The following is a 21,792-nucleotide window of genomic DNA, read 5'->3' as shown; positions in this document are numbered from 1 at the left end:
CATGCACTTATAAAGGTAACTCCAGTAGTAAGCAATAGTAATAATATACTTACTGTCAGACAGATCTGTAACCTGAACTTATAAAGGTAACTCAGTAGTAAGTAATAGTAATAATATACTTACTGACAGATCTGTAACCTGCACTTATAAAAGGTAACTCAGTAGTAAGCAATAGTTATAATATACTTACTGACAGATCTGTAACCTGCACTTATTAAAGGTGGGGAGGAGTAACTCACAGTAGTAAGCAATAGTAATAATATACTTACTGACAGATCTGTAACCTGCACTTATAAAAGGTAACTCAGTAGTAAGCAATAGTAATAATATACTTACTGACAGACAGATCTGTAACCTGCACTTATAAAGGTAACTCAGTATTAAGCAATAGTAATAATATACTTACTGACAGATCTGTAACCTGCACTTATAAAAGGTAACTCAGTAGTAAGCAATAGTTATAATATACTTACTGACAGACAGATCTGTAACCTGCGCTTATAAAAGGTAACTCAGTAGTAAGCAATAGTTATAATATACTTACTGACAGATCTGTAACCTGCACTTATTAAAGGTAACTCAGTAGTAAGCAATAGTAATAATATACTTACTGACAGATCTGTAACCTGCACTTATAAAAGGTAACTCAGTAGTAAGCAATAGTAATAATATACTTACTGCCAAACAGATCTGTAACCTGCACTTATAAAGGTAACTCAGTAGTAAGCAATAGTAATAATATACTTACTGACAGATCTGTAACCTGCACTTATAAAAGGTAACTCAGTAGTAAGCAATAGTTATAATATACTTACTGACAGATCTGTAACCTGCACTTATAAAAGGTAACTCAGTAGTAAGCAATAGTAATAATATACTTACTGACAGATCTGTAACCTGCACTTATAAAGGTAACTCAGTAGTAAGCAATAGTAATAATATACTTACTGACAGACAGATCTGTAACCTGCACTTATAAAAGGTAACTCAGTAGTAAGCAATAGTAATAATATACTTACTGACAGATCTGTAACCTGCACTTATAAAAGGTAACTCAGTAGTAAGCAATAGTAATAATATACTTACTGACAGATCTGTAACCTGCACTTATAAAAGGTAACTCAGTAGTAAGCAATATTTATAATATACTTACTGACAGATCTGTAACCTGCACTTATAAAAGGTAACTCAGTAGTAAGCAATAGTAATAATATACTTACTGACAGATCTGTAACCTGCACTTTTAAAAGGTAACTCAATAGTAAGCAATAGTTATAATATACTTACTGACAGACAGATCTGTAACCTGCACTTATAAAAGGTAACTCAGAAGTAAGCAATAGTAATAATATACTTACTGACAGATCTGTAACCTGCACTTATAAAAGGTAACTCAGTAGTAAGCAATAGTAATAATATACTTACTGACAGATCTGTAACCTGTACTTATAAAAGGTAACTCAGTAGTAAGCAATAGTAATAATATACTTACTGACAGATCTGTAACCTGCACTTATAAAAGGTAACTCAGTAGTAAGCAATAGTTATAATATACTTACTGACAGATCTGTAACCTGCACTTATAAAAGGTAACTCAGTAGTAAGCAATAGTTATAATATACTTACTGACAGATCTGTAACCTGCACTTATAAAAGGTAACTCAGTAGTAAGCAATAGTAATAATATACTTACTGACAGATCTGTAATCTGCACTTATAAAGGTAACTCGGTTGTAAGCAATAGTTATAATATACTTACTGACAGATCTGTAACCTGCACTTATAAAAGGTAACTCAGTAGTAAGCAATAGTAATAATATACTTACTGACAGACAGATCTGTAACCTGCACTTATAAAAGGTAACTGAGTAGTAAGCAATAGTAATAATATACTTACTGACAGATCTGTAACCTGCACTTATAAAAGGTAACTGAGTAGTAAGCAATAGTAATAATATACTTACTGACAGATCTGTAACCTGCACTTATAAAAGGTAACTCAGTAGTAAGCAATAGTTATAATATACTTACTGACAGATCTGTAACCTGCACTTATAAAAGGTAACTCAGTAGTAAGCAATAGTAATAATATACTTACTGACAGATCTGTAACCTGCACTTATAAAAGGTAACTCAGTAGTAAGCAATAGTAATAATATACTTACTGACAGATCTGTAACCTGCACTTATAAAAGGTAACTCAGTAATAAGCAATAGTAATAATATACTTACTGACAGATCTGTAACCTGCACTTATAAAAGGTAACTCAGTAGTAAGCAATAGTTATAATATACTTACTGACAGACAGATCTGTAACCTGCACTTATAAAAGGTAACTCAGTAGTAAGCAATAGTTATAATATACTTACTGACAGACAGATCTGTAACCTGCACTTATAAAAGGTAACTCAGTAGTAAGCAATAGTAATAATATACTTACTGACAGACAGATCTGTAACCTGCACTTATAAAAGGTAACTCAGTAGTAAGCAATAGTTATAATATACTTACTGACAGACAGATCTGTAACCTGCACTTATAAAAGGTAACTCAGTAGTAAGCAATAGTTATAATATACTTACTGCCAGACAGATCTGTAACCTGCACTTATAAAAGGTAACTCAGTAGTAAGCAATAGTTATAATATACTTACTTACTGACAGACAGATCTGTAACCTGCACTTATAAAAGGTTACTCAGTAGTAAGCAATAGTTATAATATACTTACTGGCAGACAGATCTGTAACCTGCACTTATAAAAGGTAACTCAGTAGTAAGCAATAGTAATAATATACTTACTGCCAAACAGATCTGTAACATGCACTTATAAAGGTAACTCAGTAGTAAGCAATAGTAATAATATACTTACTGACAGACAGATCTGTAACCTGAACTTATAAAGGTAACTCAGTAGTAAGTAATAGTAATAATATACTTACTGACAGATCTGTAACCTGCACTTATAAAAGGTAACTCAGTAGTAAGCAATAGTTATAATATACTTACTGACAGATCTGTAACCTGCACTTATTAAAGGTAACTCAGTAGTAAGCAATAGTAATAATATACTTACTGACAGATCTGTAACCTGCACTTATAAAAGGTAACTCAGTAGTAAGCAATAGTAATAATATACTTACTGACAGACAGATCTGTAACCTGCACTTATAAAGGTAACTCAGTATTAAGCAATAGTAATAATATACTTACTGACAGATCTGTAACCTGCACTTATAAAAGGTAACTCAGTAGTAAGCAATAGTTATAATATACTTACTGACAGACAGATCTGTAACCTGCGCTTATAAAAGGTAACTCAGTAGTAAGCAATAGTTATAATATACTTACTGACAGATCTGTAACCTGCACTTATTAAAGGTAACTCAGTAGTAAGCAATAGTAATAATATACTTACTGACAGATCTGTAACCTGCACTTATAAAAGGTAACTCAGTAGTAAGCAATAGTAATAATATACTTACTGCCAAACAGATCTGTAACCTGCACTTATAAAGGTAACTCAGTAGTAAGCAATAGTAATAATATACTTACTGACAGATCTGTAACCTGCACTTATAAAAGGTAACTCAGTAGTAAGCAATAGTTATAATATACTTACTGACAGATCTGTAACCTGCACTTATTAAAGGTAACTCAGTAGTAAGCAATAGTAATAATATACTTACTGACAGATCTGTAACCTGCACTTATAAAAGGTAACTCAGTAGTAAGCAATAGTTATAATATACTTACTGACAGACAGATCTGTAACCTGCACTTATAAAAGGTAACTCAGTAGTAAGCAATAGTAATAATATACTTACTGACAGATCTGTAACCTGCACTTATAAAGGTAACTCAGTAGTAAGCAATAGTAATAATATACTTACTGACAGATCTGTAACCTGCACTTATAAAGGTAACTCATTAGTAAGCAATAGTAATAATATACTTACTGACAGATCTGTAACCTGCACTTATAAAAGGTAACTCAGTAGTAAGCAATAGTTATAATATACTTACTGACAGACAGATCTGTAACCTGCACTTATAAAAGGTAACTCAGTAGTAAGCAATAGTAATAATATACTTACTGACAGATCTGTAACCTGCATTTATAAAAGGTAACTCAGTAGTAAGCAATAGTTATAATATACTTACTGACAGATCTGTAACCTGCACTTATAAAAGGTAACTCAGTAGTAAGCAATAGTTATAATATACTTACTGACAGATCTGTAACCTGCACTTATAAAAGGTAACTCAGTAGTAAGCAATAGTTATAATATACTTACTGACAGATCTGTAACCTGCACTTATAAAGGTAACTCAGTAGTAAGCAATAGTTATAATATACTTACTGACAGATCTGTAACCTGTACTTATAAAGGTAACTCAGTAGTAAGCAATAGTAATAATATACTTACTGACAGATGTGTAACCTGCACTTATAAAAGGTAACTCAGTAGTAAGCAATAGTTATAATATACTTACTGACAGACAGATCTGTAACCTGCACTTATAAAGGTAACTCAGTAGTAAAGCAATAGTAAATTTACTTACTGACAGATCTGTAACCTGCACTTATAAAAGGTAACTCAGTAGTAAGCAATAGTTATAATATACTTACTGACAGATCTGTAACCTGCACTTATAAAGGTAACTCAGTAGTAAGCAATAGTAATAATATACTTACTGACAGACAGATCTGTAACCTGTACTTATAAAGGTAACTCAGTAGTAAGCAATAGTAATAATATACTTACTGCCAAACAGATCTGTAACATGCACTTATAAAAAGTAACTAAGTAGTAAGCAATAGTAATAATATACTTACTGACAGACAGATCTGTAACCTGTACTTATAAAGGTAACTCAGTAGTAAGCAATAGTAATAATATACTTACTGACAAACAGATCTGTAACCTGCACTTATAAAAGGTAACTCAGTAGTAAGCAATAGTAATAATATACTTACTGACAGACAGATCTGTAACCTGTACTTATAAAGGTAACTCAGTAGTAAGCAATAGTAATAATATACTTACTGACTGACATATATGTAACCTGCACTTATAAAGGTAACTCAGTAGTAAGCAATAGTAATAATATACTTACTGACAGACAGATCTGTAACCTGAACTTATAAAGGTAACTCAGTAGTAAGCAATAGTAATAATATACTTACTGACAGACAGATCTGTAACCTGCACTTATAAAGGTAACTCAGTAGTAAGCAATAGTAATAATATACTTACTGACAGACAGATCTGTAACCTGTACTTATAAAGGTAACTCAGTAGTAAGCAATAGTAATAATATACTTACTGACAGACATATATGTAACCTGCACTTATAAAGGTAACTCAGTAGTAAGCAATAGTAATAATATACTTACTGACAGACAGATCTGTAACCTGCACTTATAAAGGTAACTCAGTAGTAAGCAATAGTAATAATATACTTACTGCCAAACAGATCTGTAACATGCACTTATAAAAGGTAACTCAGTAGTAAGCAATAGTAATAATATACTTACTGCCAAACAGATCTGTAACATGCACTTATAAAAGGTAACTGAGTAGTAAGCAATAGTAATAATATACTTACTGCCAAACAGATCTGTAACATGCACTTATAAAAGGTAACTCAGTAGTAAGCAATAGTAATAATATACTTACTGACAGATCTGTAACCTGCACTTATAAAAGGTAACTCAGTAGTAAGCAATAGTAATAATATACTTACTGACAAACAGATCTGTAACCTGCACTTATAAAAGGTAACTCAGTAGTAAGCAATAGTAATAATATACTTACTGACAGACATATATGTAACCTGCACTTATAAAGGTAACTCAGTAGTAAGCAATAGTAATAATATACTTACTGACAGATCTGTAACCTGCACTTATAAAAGGTAACTCAGTAGTAAGCAATAGTAATAATATACTGACTGACAGATCTGTAATCTGCACTTATAAAAGGTAACTCAGTAGTAAGCAATAGTAATAATATACTTACTGACAGATCTGTAACCTGCACTTATAAAAGGTAACTCAGTAGTAAGCAATAGTAATAATATACTTACTGACAGATCTGTAACCTGCACTTATAAAAGGTAACTCAGTAGTAAGCAATAGTAATAATATACTTACTGACAGACCTGTAACCTGCACTTATAAAAAGTAACTCAGTAGTAAGCAATAGTTATAATATACTTACTGACAGACCTGTAACCTGCACTTATAAAAAGTAACTCAGTAGTAAGCAATAGTTATAATATACTCTCTGACAGATCTGTAACCTGCACTTATAAAAGGTAACTCAGTAGTAAGCAATAGTAATAATATACTTACTGACAGATCTGTAACCTGCACTTATAAAAGGTAACTCAGTAGTAAGCAATAGTAATAATATACTTACTGACAGATCTGTAACCTGCACTTATAAAAGGTAACTCAGTAGTAAGCAATAGTAATAATATACTTGCTGACAGACCTGTAACCTGCACTTATAAAAAGTAACTCAGTAGTAAGCAATAGTTATACTCTCTGACAGATCTGTAACCTGCACTTATAAAAGGTAACTCAGTAGTAAGCAATAGTAATAATATACTTACTGACAGATCTGTAACCTGCACTTATAAAAGGTAACTCAGTAGTAAGCAATAGTTATAATATACTTACTGACAGATCTGCAACCTGTACTTATAAAAGGTAACTCAGTAGTAAGCAATAGTTATAATATACTTACTGACAGACAGATCTGTAACCTGCACATTTAAAAGGTAACTGAGTAGTAAGCAATAGTAATAATATACTTACTGACAGACAGATCTGTAACCTGTACTTATAAAGGTAACTCAGTAGTAAGCAATAGTAATAATATACTTACTGACAGATCTGTAACCTGCACTTATAAAAGGTAGCTCAGTAGTAAGCAATAGTTATAATATACTTACTGACAGATCTGTAACCTGCACTTATAAAAGGTAACTCAGTAGTAAGCAATAGTAATAATATACTCTCTGACAGATCTGTAACCTGCACTTATAAAAGGTAACTCAGTAGTAAGCAATAGTAATAATATACTTACTGACAGACAGATCTGTAACCTGCACTTATAAAAGGTAACTGAGTAGTAAGCAATAGTAATAATATACTTACTGACAGATCTGTAACCTGCACTTATAAAAGGTAACTCAGTAGTAAGCAATAGTTATAATATACTTATTGACAGATCTGTAACCTGCACTTATAAAAGGTAACTCAGTAGTAAGCAATAGTTATAATATACTTACTAACAGATCTGTAACCTGTACTTATAAAAGGTAACTCAGTAGTAAGCAATAGTTATAATATACTTACTGCCAGACAGATCTGTAACCTGCACTTATAAAAAGTAACTAAGTAGTTAGCAATAGTAATAATATACTTACTGACAGACAGATCTGTAACCTGTACTTATAAAGGTAACTCAGTAGTAAGCAATAGTAATAATATACTTACTGACAGACAGATCTGTAACCTGCACTTATAAAAGGTAACTCAGTAGTAAGCAATAGTAATAATATACTTACTGACAGACAGATCTGTAACCTGTACTTATAAAGGTAACTCAGTAGTAAGCAATAGTAATAATATACTTACTGACAGATCTGTAACCTGCACTTATAAAAGGTAACTCAGTAGTAAGCAATAGTTATAATATACTTACTGACAGATCTGTAACCTGCACTTATAAAGGTAACTCAGTAGTAAGCAATAGTTATAATATACTTACTGACAGATCTGTAACCTGTACTTATAAAGGTAACTCAGTAGTAAGCAATAGTAATAATATACTTACTGACAGATGTGTAACCTGCACTTATAAAAGGTAACTCAGTAGTAAGCAATAGTTATAATATACTTACTGACAGACAGATCTGTAACCTGCACTTATAAAGGTAACTCAGTAGTAAGCAATAGTAATATACTTACTGACAGATCTGTAACCTGCACTTATAAAAGGTAACTCAGTAGTAAGCAATAGTTATAATATACTTACTGACAGATCTGTAACCTGCACTTATAAAGGTAACTCAGTAGTAAGCAATAGTAATAATATACTTACTGACAGACAGATCTGTAACCTGTACTTATAAAGGTAACTCAGTAGTAAGCAATAGTTATAATATACTTACTGACAGATCTGTAACCTGCACTTATAAAGGTAACTCAGTAGTAAGCAATAGTTATAATATACTTACTGACAGATCTGTAACCTGTACTTATAAAGGTAACTCAGTAGTAAGCAATAGTAATAATATACTTACTGACAGATGTGTAACCTGCACTTATAAAAGGTAACTCAGTAGTAAGCAATAGTTATAATATACTTACTGACAGACAGATCTGTAACCTGCACTTATAAAGGTAACTCAGTAGTAAGCAATAGTAATATACTTACTGACAGATCTGTAAACTGCACTTATAAAAGGTAACTCAGTAGTAAGCAATAGTTATAATATACTTACTGACAGATCTGTAACCTGCACTTATAAAGGTAACTCAGTAGTAAGCAATAGTAATAATATACTTACTGACAGACAGATCTGTAACCTGTACTTATAAAGGTAACTCAGTAGTAAGCAATAGTAATAATATACTTACTGCCAAACAGATCTGTAACATGCACTTATAAAAAGTAACTAAGTAGTAAGCAATAGTAATAATATACTTACTGACAGACAGATCTGTAACCTGTACTTATAAAGGTAACTCAGTAGTAAGCAATAGTAATAATATACTTACTGACAAACAGATCTGTAACCTGCACTTATAAAAGGTAACTCAGTAGTAAGCAATAGTAATAATATACTTACTGACAGACAGATCTGTAACCTGTACTTATAAAGGTAACTCAGTAGTAAGCAATAGTAATAATATACTTACTGACTGACATATATGTAACCTGCACTTATAAAGGTAACTCAGTAGTAAGCAATAGTAATAATATACTTACTGACAGACAGATCTGTAACCTGTACTTATAAAGGTAACTCAGTAGTAAGCAATAGTAATAATATACTTACTGACAGACAGATCTGTAACCTGCACTTATAAAGGTAACTCAGTAGTAAGCAATAGTAATAATATACTTACTGACAGACAGATCTGTAACCTGTACTTATAAAGGTAACTCAGTAGTAAGCAATAGTAATAATATACTTACTGACAGACATATATGTAACCTGCACTTATAAAGGTAACTCAGTAGTAAGCAATAGTAATAATATACTTACTGACAGACAGATCTGTAACCTGCACTTATAAAGGTAACTCAGTAGTAAGCAATAGTAATAATATACTTACTGCCAACAGATCTGTAACATGCACTTATAAAAGGTAACTCAGTAGTAAGCAATAGTAATAATATACTTACTGCCAAACAGATCTGTAACATGCACTTATAAAAGGTAACTCGAGTAGTAAGCAATAGTAATAATATACTTACTGCCAAACAGATCAGTAACATGCACTTATAAAAGGTAACTCAGTAGTAAGCAATAGTAATAATATACTTACTGCCAAACAGATCTGTAACATGCACTTATAAAAGGTAACTCAGTAGTAAGCAATAGTAATAATATACTTACTGACAGATCTGTAACCTGCACTTATAAAAGGTAACTCAGTAGTAAGCAATAGTAATAATATACTTACTGACAAACAGATCTGTAACCTGCACTTATAAAAGGTAACTCAGTAGTAAGCAATAGTAATAATATACTTACTGACAGACATATATGTAACCTGCACTTATAAAGGTAACTCAGTAGTAAGCAATAGTAATAATATACTTACTGACAGACAGATCTGTAACCTGTACTTATAAAGGTAACTCAGTAGTAAGCAATAGTAATAATATACTTACTGACAGACAGATCTGTAACCTGCACTTATAAAGGTAACTCAGTAGTAAGCAATAGTAATAATATACTTACTGACAGACAGATCTGTAACCTGTACTTATAAAGGTAACTCAGTAGTAAGCAATAGTAATAATATACTTACTGACAGACATATATGTAACCTGCACTTATAAAGGTAACTCAGTAGTAAGCAATAGTAATAATATACTTACTGACAGACAGATCTGTAACCTGCACTTATAAAGGTAACTCAGTAGTAAGCAATAGTAATAATATACTTACTGCCAAACAGATCTGTAACATGCACTTATAAAAGGTAACTCAGTAGTAAGCAATAGTAATAATATACTTACTGCCAAACAGATCTGTAACATGCACTTATAAAAGGTAACTGAGTAGTAAGCAATAGTAATAATATACTTACTGCCAAACAGATCAGTAACATGCACTTATAAAAGGTAACTCAGTAGTAAGCAATAGTAATAATATACTTACTGCCAAACAGATCTGTAACATGCACTTATAAAAGGTAACTCAGTAGTAAGCAATAGTAATAATATACTTACTGACAGATCTGTAACCTGCACTTATAAAAGGTAACTCAGTAGTAAGCAATAGTAATAATATACTTACTGACAAACAGATCTGTAACCTGCACTTATAAAAGGTAACTCAGTAGTAAGCAATAGTAATAATATACTTACTGACAGACATATATGTAACCTGCACTTATAAAGGTAACTCAGTAGTAAGCAATAGTAATAATATACTTACTGACAGATCTGTAACCTGCACTTATAAAAGGTAACTCAGTAGTAAGCAATAGTAATAATATACTGACTGACAGATCTGTAATCTGCACTTATAAAAGGTAACTCAGTAGTAAGCAATAGTAATAATATACTTACTGACAGATCTGTAACCTGCACTTATAAAAGGTAACTCAGTAGTAAGCAATAGTAATAATATACTTACTGACAGATCTGTAACCTGCACTTATAAAAGGTAACTCAGTAGTAAGCAATAGTAATAATATACTTACTGACAGACCTGTAACCTGCACTTATAAAAAGTAACTCAGTAGTAAGCAATAGTTATAATATACTTACTGACAGACCTGTAACCTGCACTTATAAAAAGTAACTCAGTAGTAAGCAATAGTTATAATATACTCTCTGACAGATCTGTAACCTGCACTTATAAAAGGTAACTCAGTAGTAAGCAATAGTAATAATATACTTACTGACAGATCTGTAACCTGCACTTATAAAAGGTAACTCAGTAGTAAGCAATAGTAATAATATACTTACTGACAGATCTGTAACCTGCACTTATAAAAGGTAACTCAGTAGTAAGCAATAGTAATAATATACTTGCTGACAGACCTGTAACCTGCACTTATAAAAAGTAACTCAGTAGTAAGCAATAGTTATACTCTCTGACAGATCTGTAACCTGCACTTATAAAAGGTAACTCAGTAGTAAGCAATAGTAATAATATACTTACTGACAGATCTGTAACCTGCACTTATAAAAGGTAACTCAGTAGTAAGCAATAGTTATAATATACTTACTGACAGATCTGCAACCTGTACTTATAAAAGGTAACTCAGTAGTAAGCAATAGTTATAATATACTTACTGACAGACAGATCTGTAACCTGCACATTTAAAAGGTAACTGAGTAGTAAGCAATAGTAATAATATACTTACTGACAGACAGATCTGTAACCTGTACTTATAAAGGTAACTCAGTAGTAAGCAATAGTAATAATATACTTACTGACAGATCTGTAACCTGCACTTATAAAAGGTAGCTCAGTAGTAAGCAATAGTTATAATATACTTACTGACAGATCTGTAACCTGCACTTATAAAAGGTAACTCAGTAGTAAGCAATAGTAATAATATACTCTCTGACAGATCTGTAACCTGCACTTATAAAAGGTAACTCAGTAGTAAGCAATAGTAATAATATACTTACTGACAGACAGATCTGTAACCTGCACTTATAAAAGGTAACTGAGTAGTAAGCAATAGTAATAATATACTTACTGACAGATCTGTAACCTGCACTTATAAAAGGTAACTCAGTAGTAAGCAATAGTTATAATATACTTATTGACAGATCTGTAACCTGCACTTATAAAAGGTAACTCAGTAGTAAGCAATAGTTATAATATACTTACTAACAGATCTGTAACCTGTACTTATAAAAGGTAACTCAGTAGTAAGCAATAGTTATAATATACTTACTGCCAGACAGATCTGTAACCTGCACTTATAAAAAGTAACTAAGTAGTTAGCAATAGTAATAATATACTTACTGACAGACAGATCTGTAACCTGTACTTATAAAGGTAACTCAGTAGTAAGCAATAGTAATAATATACTTACTGACAGACAGATCTGTAACCTGCACTTATAAAAGGTAACTCAGTAGTAAGCAATAGTAATAATATACTTACTGACAGACAGATCTGTAACCTGTACTTATAAAGGTAACTCAGTAGTAAGCAATAGTAATAATATACTTACTGACAGATCTGTAACCTGCACTTATAAAAGGTAACTCAGTAGTAAGCAATAGTTATAATATACTTACTGACCGATCTGTAACATGCACTTATAAAAAGTAACTAAGTAGTAAGCAATAGTAATAATATACTTACTGACAGACAGATCTGTAACCTGTACTTATAAAGGTAACTCAGTAGTAAGCAATAGTAATAATATACTTACTGACAGACAGATCTGTAACCTGTACTTATAAAGGTAACTCAGTAGTAAGCAATAGTAATAATATACTTACTGACAGACAGATCTGTAACCTGTACTTATAAAGGTAACTCAGTAGTAAGCAATAGTAATAATATACTTACTGACAGACATATATGTAACCTGCACTTATAAAAGGTAACTCAGTAGTAAGCAATAGTAATAATATACTTACTGACAGACAGATCTGTAACCTGCACTTATAAAGGTAACTCAGTAGTAAGCAATAGTAATAATATACTTACTGCCAAACAGATCTGTAACATGCACTTATAAAAGGTAACTCAGTAGTAAGCAATAGTAATAATATACTTACTGCCAAACAGATCTGTAACATGCACTTATAAAAGGTAACTGAGTAGTAAGCAATAGTAATAATATACTTACTGCCAAACAGATCAGTAACATGCACTTATAAAAGGTAACTCAGTAGTAAGCAATAGTAATAATATACTTACTGCCAAACAGATCTGTAACATGCACTTATAAAAGGTAACTCAGTAGTAAGCAATAGTAATAATATACTTACTGACAGATCTGTAACCTGCACTTATAAAAGGTAACTGAGTAGTAAGCAATAGTAATAATATACTTACTGCCAAACAGATCAGTAACATGCACTTATAAAAGGTAACTGAGTAGTAAGCAATAGTAATAATATACTTACTGACAGACAGATCTGTAACCTGTACTTATAAAGGTAACTCAGTAGTAAGCAATAGTAATAATATACTTACTGACAGACAGATCTGTAACCTGTACTTATAAAGGTAACTCAGTAGTAAGCAATAGTAATAATATACTTACTGACAGACAGATCTGTAACCTGCACTTATAAAAGGTAACTCAGTAGTAAGCAATAGTTATAATATACTTACTGACAGATCTGTAACCTGCACTTATAAAAGGTAACTCAGTAGTAAGCAATAGTTATAATATACTTACTGACAGATCTGTAACCTGCACTTATAAAAGGTAACTCAGTAGTAAGCAATAGTTATAGTATACTTACTAACAGACAGATCTGTAACCTGCACTTATAAAAGGTAACTGAGTAGTAAGCAATAGTAATAATATACTTACTGACAGATCTGTAACCTGCACTTATAAAAGGTAACTCAGTAGTAAGCAATAGTTATAATATACTTACTGACAGACAGATCTGTAACCTGCACTTATAAAAGGTAACTCAGTAGTAAACAATAGTAATAATATACTTACTGACAGACAGATCTGTAACCTGCACTTATAAAAGGTAACTCAGTAGTAAGCAATAGTAATAATATACTTACTGACAGACATATATGTAACCTGCACTTATAAAGGTAACTCAGTAGTAAGCAATAGTAATAATATACTTACTGACAGATCTGTAACCTGCACTTATAAAAGGTAACTCAGTAGTAAGCAATAGTAATAATATACTGACTGACAGATCTGTAATCTGCACTTATAAAAGGTAACTCAGTAGTAAGCAATAGTAATAATATACTTACTGACAGATCTGTAACCTGCACTTATAAAAGGTAACTCAGTAGTAAGCAATAGTAATAATATACTTACTGACAGATCTGTAACCTGCACTTATAAAAGGTAACTCAGTAGTAAGCAATAGTAATAATATACTTACTGACAGACCTGTAACCTGCACTTATAAAAAGTAACTCAGTAGTAAGCAATAGTTATAATATACTTACTGACAGACCTGTAACCTGCACTTATAAAAAGTAACTCAGTAGTAAGCAATAGTTATAATATACTCTCTGACAGATCTGTAACCTGCACTTATAAAAGGTAACTCAGTAGTAAGCAATAGTAATAATATACTTACTGACAGATCTGTAACCTGCACTTATAAAAGGTAACTCAGTAGTAAGCAATAGTAATAATATACTTACTGACAGATCTGTAACCTGCACTTATAAAAGGTAACTCAGTAGTAAGCAATAGTAATAATATACTTGCTGACAGACCTGTAACCTGCACTTATAAAAAGTAACTCAGTAGTAAGCAATAGTTATACTCTCTGACAGATCTGTAACCTGCACTTATAAAAGGTAACTCAGTAGTAAGCAATAGTAATAATATACTTACTGACAGATCTGTAACCTGCACTTATAAAAGGTAACTCAGTAGTAAGCAATAGTTATAATATACTTACTGACAGATCTGCAACCTGTACTTATAAAAGGTAACTCAGTAGTAAGCAATAGTTATAATATACTTACTGACAGACAGATCTGTAACCTGCACATTTAAAAGGTAACTGAGTAGTAAGCAATAGTAATAATATACTTACTGACAGACAGATCTGTAACCTGTACTTATAAAGGTAACTCAGTAGTAAGCAATAGTAATAATATTCTTACTGACAGATCTGTAACCTGCACTTATAAAAGGTAGCTCAGTAGTAAGCAATAGTTATAATATACTTACTGACAGATCTGTAACCTGCACTTATAAAAGGTAACTCAGTAGTAAGCAATAGTAATAATATACTCTCTGACAGATCTGTAACCTGCACTTATAAAAGGTAACTCAGTAGTAAGCAATAGTAATAATATACTTACTGACAGACAGATCTGTAACCTGCACTTATAAAAGGTAACTGAGTAGTAAGCAATAGTAATAATATACTTACTGACAGATCTGTAACCTGCACTTATAAAAGGTAACTCAGTAGTAAGCAATAGTTATAATATACTTATTGACAGATCTGTAACCTGCACTTATAAAAGGTAACTCAGTAGTAAGCAATAGTTATAATATACTTACTAACAGATCTGTAACCTGTACTTATAAAAGGTAACTCAGTAGTAAGCAATAGTTATAATATACTTACTGCCAGACAGATCTGTAACCTGCACTTATAAAAAGTAACTAAGTAGTTAGCAATAGTAATAATATACTTACTGACAGACAGATCTGTAACCTGTACTTATAAAGGTAACTCAGTAGTAAGCAATAGTAATAATATACTTACTGACAGACAGATCTGTAACCTGCACGTATAAAAGGTAACTCAGTAGTAAGCAATAGTAATAATATACTTACTGACAGACAGATCTGTAACCTGTACTTATAAAGGTAACTCAGTAGTAAGCAATAGTAATAATATACTTACTGACAGATCTGTAACCTGCACTTATAAAAGGTAACTCAGTAGTAAGCAATAGTTATAATATACTTACTGACCGATCTGTAACATGCACTTATAAAAAGTAACTAAGTAGTAAGCAATAGTAATAATATACTTACTGACAGACAGATCTGTAACCTGTACTTATAAAGGTAACTCAGTAGTAAGCAATAGTAATAATATACTTACTGACAGACAGATCTGTAACCTGTACTTATAAAGGTAACTCAGTAGTAAGCAATAGTAATAATATACTTACTGACAGACAGATCTGTAACCTGTACTTATAAAGGTAACTCAGTAGTAAGCAATAGTAATAATATACTTACTGACAGACATATATGTAACCTGCACTTATAAAAGGTAACTCAGTAGTAAGCAATAGTAATAATATACTTACTGACAGACAGATCTGTAACCTGCACTTATAAAGGTAACTCAGTAGTAAGCAATAGTAATAATATACTTACTGCCAAACAGATCTGTAACATGCACTTATAAAAGGTAACTCAGTAGTAAGCAATAGTAATAATATACTTACTGCCAAACAGATCTGTAACATGCACTTATAAAAGGTAACTGAGTAGTAAGCAATAGTAATAATATACTTACTGCCAAACAGATCAGTAACATGCACTTATAAAAGGTAACTCAGTAGTAAGCAATAGTAATAATATACTTACTGCCAAACAGATCTGTAACATGCACTTATAAAAGGTAACTCAGTAGTAAGCAATAGTAATAATATACTTACTGACAGATCTGTAACCTGCACTTATAAAAGGTAACTCAGTAGTAAGCAATAGTAATAATATACTTACTGACAGACAGATCTGTAACCTGCACTTATAAAAGGTAACTGAGTAGTAAGCAATAGTAATAATATACTTACTGACAGACAGATCTGTAACCTGTACTTATAAAGGTAACTCAGTAGTAAGCAATAGTAATAATATACTTACTGACAGACAGATCTGTAACCTGTACTTATAAAGGTAACTCAGTAGTAAGCAATAGTAATAATATACTTACTGACAGACAGATCTGTAACCTGCACTTATAAAAGGTAACTCAGTAGTAAGCAATAGTTATAATATACTTACTGACAGATCTGTAACCTGCACTTATAAAAGGTAACTCAGTAGTAAGCAATAGTTATAATATACTTACTGACAGATCTGTAACCTGCACTTATAAAAGGTAACTCAGTAGTAAGCAATAGTTATAATATACTTACTAACAGACAGATCTGTAACCTGCACTTATAAAAGGTAACTGAGTAGTAAGCAATAGTAATAATATACTTACTGACAGATCTGTAACCTGCACTTATAAAAGGTAACTCAGTAGTAAGCAATAGTTATAATATACTTACTGACAGACAGATCTGTAACCTGCACTTATAAAAGGTAACTCAGTAGTAAACAATAGTAATAATATACTTACTGACAGACAGATCTGTAACCTGCACTTATAAAGGTTACTCAGTAGTAAGAAATGGTTATAATATACTTACTGACAGATCTGTAACCTGCACTTATAAAAGGTAACTCAGTAGTAAGCAATAGTAATAATATACTTACTGACAGACAGATCTGTAACCTGCACTTATAAAAGGTAACTCATTAGTAAGCAATAGTAATAATATACTTACTGACAGATCTGTAACCTGCACTTATAAAAGGTAACTCAGTAGTTAACAATAGTTATAATATACTTACTAACAGATCTGTAACCTGCACTTATAAAAGGTAACTCAGTAGTAAGCAATAGTAATAATATACTTACTGACAGATCTGTAACCTGCACTTATAAAAGGTAACTCAGTAGTAAACAATAGTAATAATATACTTACTGACAGACAGATCTGTAACCTGCACTTATTAAAGGTAACTCAGTAGTAAGCAATAGTTATAATATACTTACTGACAGATCTGTAACCTGCACTTATTAAAGGTAACTCAGTAGTAAGCAATAGTTATAATATACTTACTGACAGATCTGTAACCTGCACTTATAAAGGTAACTCAGTAGTAAGCAATAGTAATAATATACTTACTGACAGACAGATCTGTATCCTGCACTTATAAAGGTAACTGAGTAGTAAGCAATAGTTATAATATACTTACTGACAGAGAGATCTGTAACCTGCACTTATTAAAGGCTCTCCTGCATTAGGATTGTACACATTCTGCCTACGTATAGGAGCCTATCTATCAAGCTCCAAACGGAGCTTGACGGCCGTGTTTCTGGTGAGTCTTCAGATTCGCCAGAAACACAAGTTATGAAGCAGCGATCACAAAGACCACTGCTCCATAACCTGTCTGCATGCTCTGAGCAGGCGGACAGGAATCTCCGGAATTCAACCCGATCGAGTACGTTCGGGTTGATTGACATCTCCCTGCTGGCGGCCGATTGGCCGCGAGTCTGCAGGGGGCGGCGTTGCACCAGCAGCTCTTGTTAGCTGCTGGTGCAATTCTAAATACGGAGAGCGTATTGCTCTCCGTATTCAGCGAGGTCTTGCGGACCCGATCCGCACTGTCGGATCAGGTCAGCAAGACATTTGTTAAATTGGCCTCATAGACTGGCTGCTATGGGCCCCACTCAGCACTTGGGCCCTAGTGCCACTGGTTTAGGCAATGCACGTGCATCTTACTGCACAGAATAAGCACAAGCCTACTGATTTCTACAAAGGTTATTAACCCTATCTGTACCGTTGTGCATTGCTGGCAACAGTGGGGTTAAGCACAGTCTGGGAACGAAATACCTAGAAACGATGCATCATACCTGTCTTGTCTGCTGCAAGATACCATGTACCATTACTAAAGGAACATAAGACCCCAATTTTTTTCTTTCATGATTCAGATAAAACATGCAATTCTTTCCAATTGACTTCTATTATCAACGTTTCTTTGTTTTCTTGTTATCCTTTGTTGAAAAGCAGGATGGTAAGTTCAGAAGTGTGCACGTGTCTGCAGCACTATAAAGGCAGCCGTTTTGCATTAGCAGTAGCACTAGAGGGCAGCACTATTTCCTGTTGTGTAGAGCTTCAGACATGTGAACGCTTCCTATCTAGATATCTCTTCAACAAGGAATAACAAGAGAACAAAGTAAATTTGATAATAAAAGTAAATTGGAAACTTTTTCAAAATTGTGTGCTCTGTCTGAATCATAAAAGAACAATGTTGGGCTCCACATGCTGTGGACCTGTCTAAAGCTGTACAACTTCTGGGGAATGTCATGGGTAACATAACGCTGTCCCTTACTCCACAAGCAATAGTATTCCTTAACGTCCAAGATGTACCCAAAACAAACCTATTATTCATCTACAACACCATCCTACAGGCAAGGGAAACCATAGTTAAGTGCTGGCTAAAAGGCGATGCCCCTACCCTTAACCAACTAAAAAGAGAGATCCACCAACAATTGCTCTACGAGCAAGCAGACACCCTGGGAGAACAGCACACTTCATGAAAAAATGGGAACCATACATTCCCTAGAACAACCCCAGCAAACCCAAATAATATACCCTATCAGCAACACAGACTACATCCTCAATGCCAAATTAAGAGGAGAGTGGAGATTAGACTTTATTTAATATCCTTGCTGAACCCCAAACAAACCCATTTCAATACACCTGACAGAGAATGGATGGCACTCTGAGGACTCAGGAATAAATGATACTATGTATAATAATAAAATGTAGGAAAAAGCGGATATCATCTCATATTCAAGAACTGTTTCCCACCCCTTCATCTATCTCATCCATCCCTCCATGTCTTTTATATAAATAAAGTATTTAAAAAAAAAAAAATTGGGTTTCATGTCCCTTTAAGGAAATTAAAAAAATAAAGTGATGGTAAGTTTCAGACTTTAAAAAATATATTAGTGTACAAGCAAAACCGCATAATTTAAAGTATATATATATTTTATAATACAAGCTTTATAATTCTACTTGGTATCTTCTGTTCCTCCGCCCCCCTTTATTTCCTGGCTGGGCTGTGACATAGAGAGCAATCCCACCCACTCTCTACATAGACTCCCTAAGTGCTTTCAAAGGGCTGTGCTAGAGTTCAAGAGTGTCATATGACACACACACTGATTGGATGTTGATTGGAATTTTCTTATAAAAAAAAAAAAAAAAGAAGTTGTTCATCCCAGTGGGCCGGCATAACATTGTAATAGAAGCATTACTATAGGCACAGATTTAACCCTTTTCACAGATAGATTAAAAAAGTACATATATCCATTTTTAATGGAAAGATTACATATATGGCATTTGATTAGCTAAAGTTTACCATCACTTTAACTGTAAGGGTTTCATATTTCTTTATCAATTAGATGTAAGGTCTCCATTTTACTTTGTTTTAGTTATGCGGGCATTATTTATTCTTCCAATATAAGCTGTTTGTTATCTGCCAGTGACGTCTTCCCTTGCTGTATTTCTAGGGTTGGCTTCTGGATGGGTTCCCACAAACACGTCAGCAGGCATTAATGCTACAGATGACTGGCACAGCCCCTGATCACGTAGGTAAGTACACCTATTATACCTAAACCTGTGTATACAGCTCACAGTGGCCTCTCTTGAGTGTGATGCATAACAGACAGGGCTTGTACGCATATATACATCTGTAACATATGGTCTCATGCCACATCTGTATGTGCTTAAAGGGATAGAAAGGTTAAACTTGAAATGGGAACAGTTAAATTTCATTTTTACTGTTTTTCTGTGGCATAAGCACATATGCTGTGAGGGCCCGTGCACCTGTATTCCGTGGCTTGTGTGACACAAATTAAGACTTCACAATACACAGCATCGCCAGCTCTCTGAGCTTAAATATTGGTGGACAGACCCTCACAGCATATGTGCATATGCCGCTGAAAAAGAGTAATTACTTTTACTAGATGCATTATTCCTAATGGAAGTATATTGTATAACTGCTTCTACAGTATTTAAAATTGAAATGCACCCACACAGATTTAAATTTTGAACTTTTTATCCCTTTAAAGCAGTGGTCAGCAACCTTTTTTCCATATGAGGGCCAGATGCAACGTCTGTGAATGCATGGAGAGCCGCATTCACCTACATAGCTAATAAATGCAGTATAAATGCCTGACTGGTGTAGTGATGCAGTTTTATAATCTGTCGCTTACTGCTTGCAGCATGTATGGCTGACTGCTGTAAAGTCACAGTCTGTTACTTATTGCAGTATGTGCTCCTGTTACAGTTCACTGCATATTGCATATAGTATATACCCCTGATTGCTGCAGTAGTGCAGTCACAGTCCTCTACTTAATGCATGCAGTGTATATACTGTACTACTGTAGTGATGCAAAGTCAAATTCTACTACTTATTGCATGCATTGTGTATACTGTACTGCTGTAGTGATGCAAAGTCAAATTCTACTACTTATTGCATGCATTGTGTATACTGTACTGCTCTAGTGATGCAAAGTCACAGTCTACTACTTAATGCATTCAGTATGTGTACTGTACTGCTGTAGTGATGCAAAGTCACAGTCTACTACTTAATACATTCAGTATGTGTAGTGTACTGCTGTAGTGATGCAAAGTCACAGTCTACTACTTAATACATTCAGTATGTAAACTGTACTACTGTAGTGATGCAAAGTCACAGTCTACTACTTAATACATTCAGTATGTGTAGTGTACTGCTGTAGTGATGCAAAGTCACAGTCTACTACTTAATACATTCAGTATGTAAACTGTACTACTGTAGTGATGCAAAGTCACAGTCTACTACTTAATACATTCAGTATGTGTAGTGTACTGCTGTAGTGATGCAAAGTCACAGTCTACTACTTAATGCATTCAGTATGTGTAGTGTACTGCTGTAGTGATGCAAAGTCACAGTCTACTACTTAATGCATTCAGTATGTGTAGTGTACTGCTGTAGTAATGCAAAGTCACAGTCTACTACTTAATGCATTCAGTAT

General features: G+C 33.0%; 1 protein-coding gene across 1 annotated transcript in view; it reads left to right on the top strand.

Annotated features, from left to right (window-relative positions):
• Positions 1-21,792, top strand: part of AK8 (adenylate kinase 8) — a gene marked incomplete at its 5' end in the record, with an annotated part of 279,875 nt that overhangs the window by 121,366 nt on the left and 136,717 nt on the right. Inside the window, one exon of the mRNA XM_053695949.1 lies at positions 20,284-20,365. Coding sequence (XP_053551924.1) covers positions 20,284-20,365 — 82 coding nt within the window. The remainder of the gene's footprint in view (positions 1-20,283; positions 20,366-21,792) is intronic.

This window comes from Bombina bombina, chromosome 12 (assembly GCF_027579735.1).
Source record: "Bombina bombina isolate aBomBom1 chromosome 12, aBomBom1.pri, whole genome shotgun sequence".
Lineage (NCBI taxonomy): Eukaryota > Metazoa > Chordata > Amphibia > Anura > Bombinatoridae > Bombina > Bombina bombina.
The sequence above is the reverse complement of the archived record's forward strand: the minus strand, read 5'-3'. Positions and strand labels throughout refer to the sequence as shown.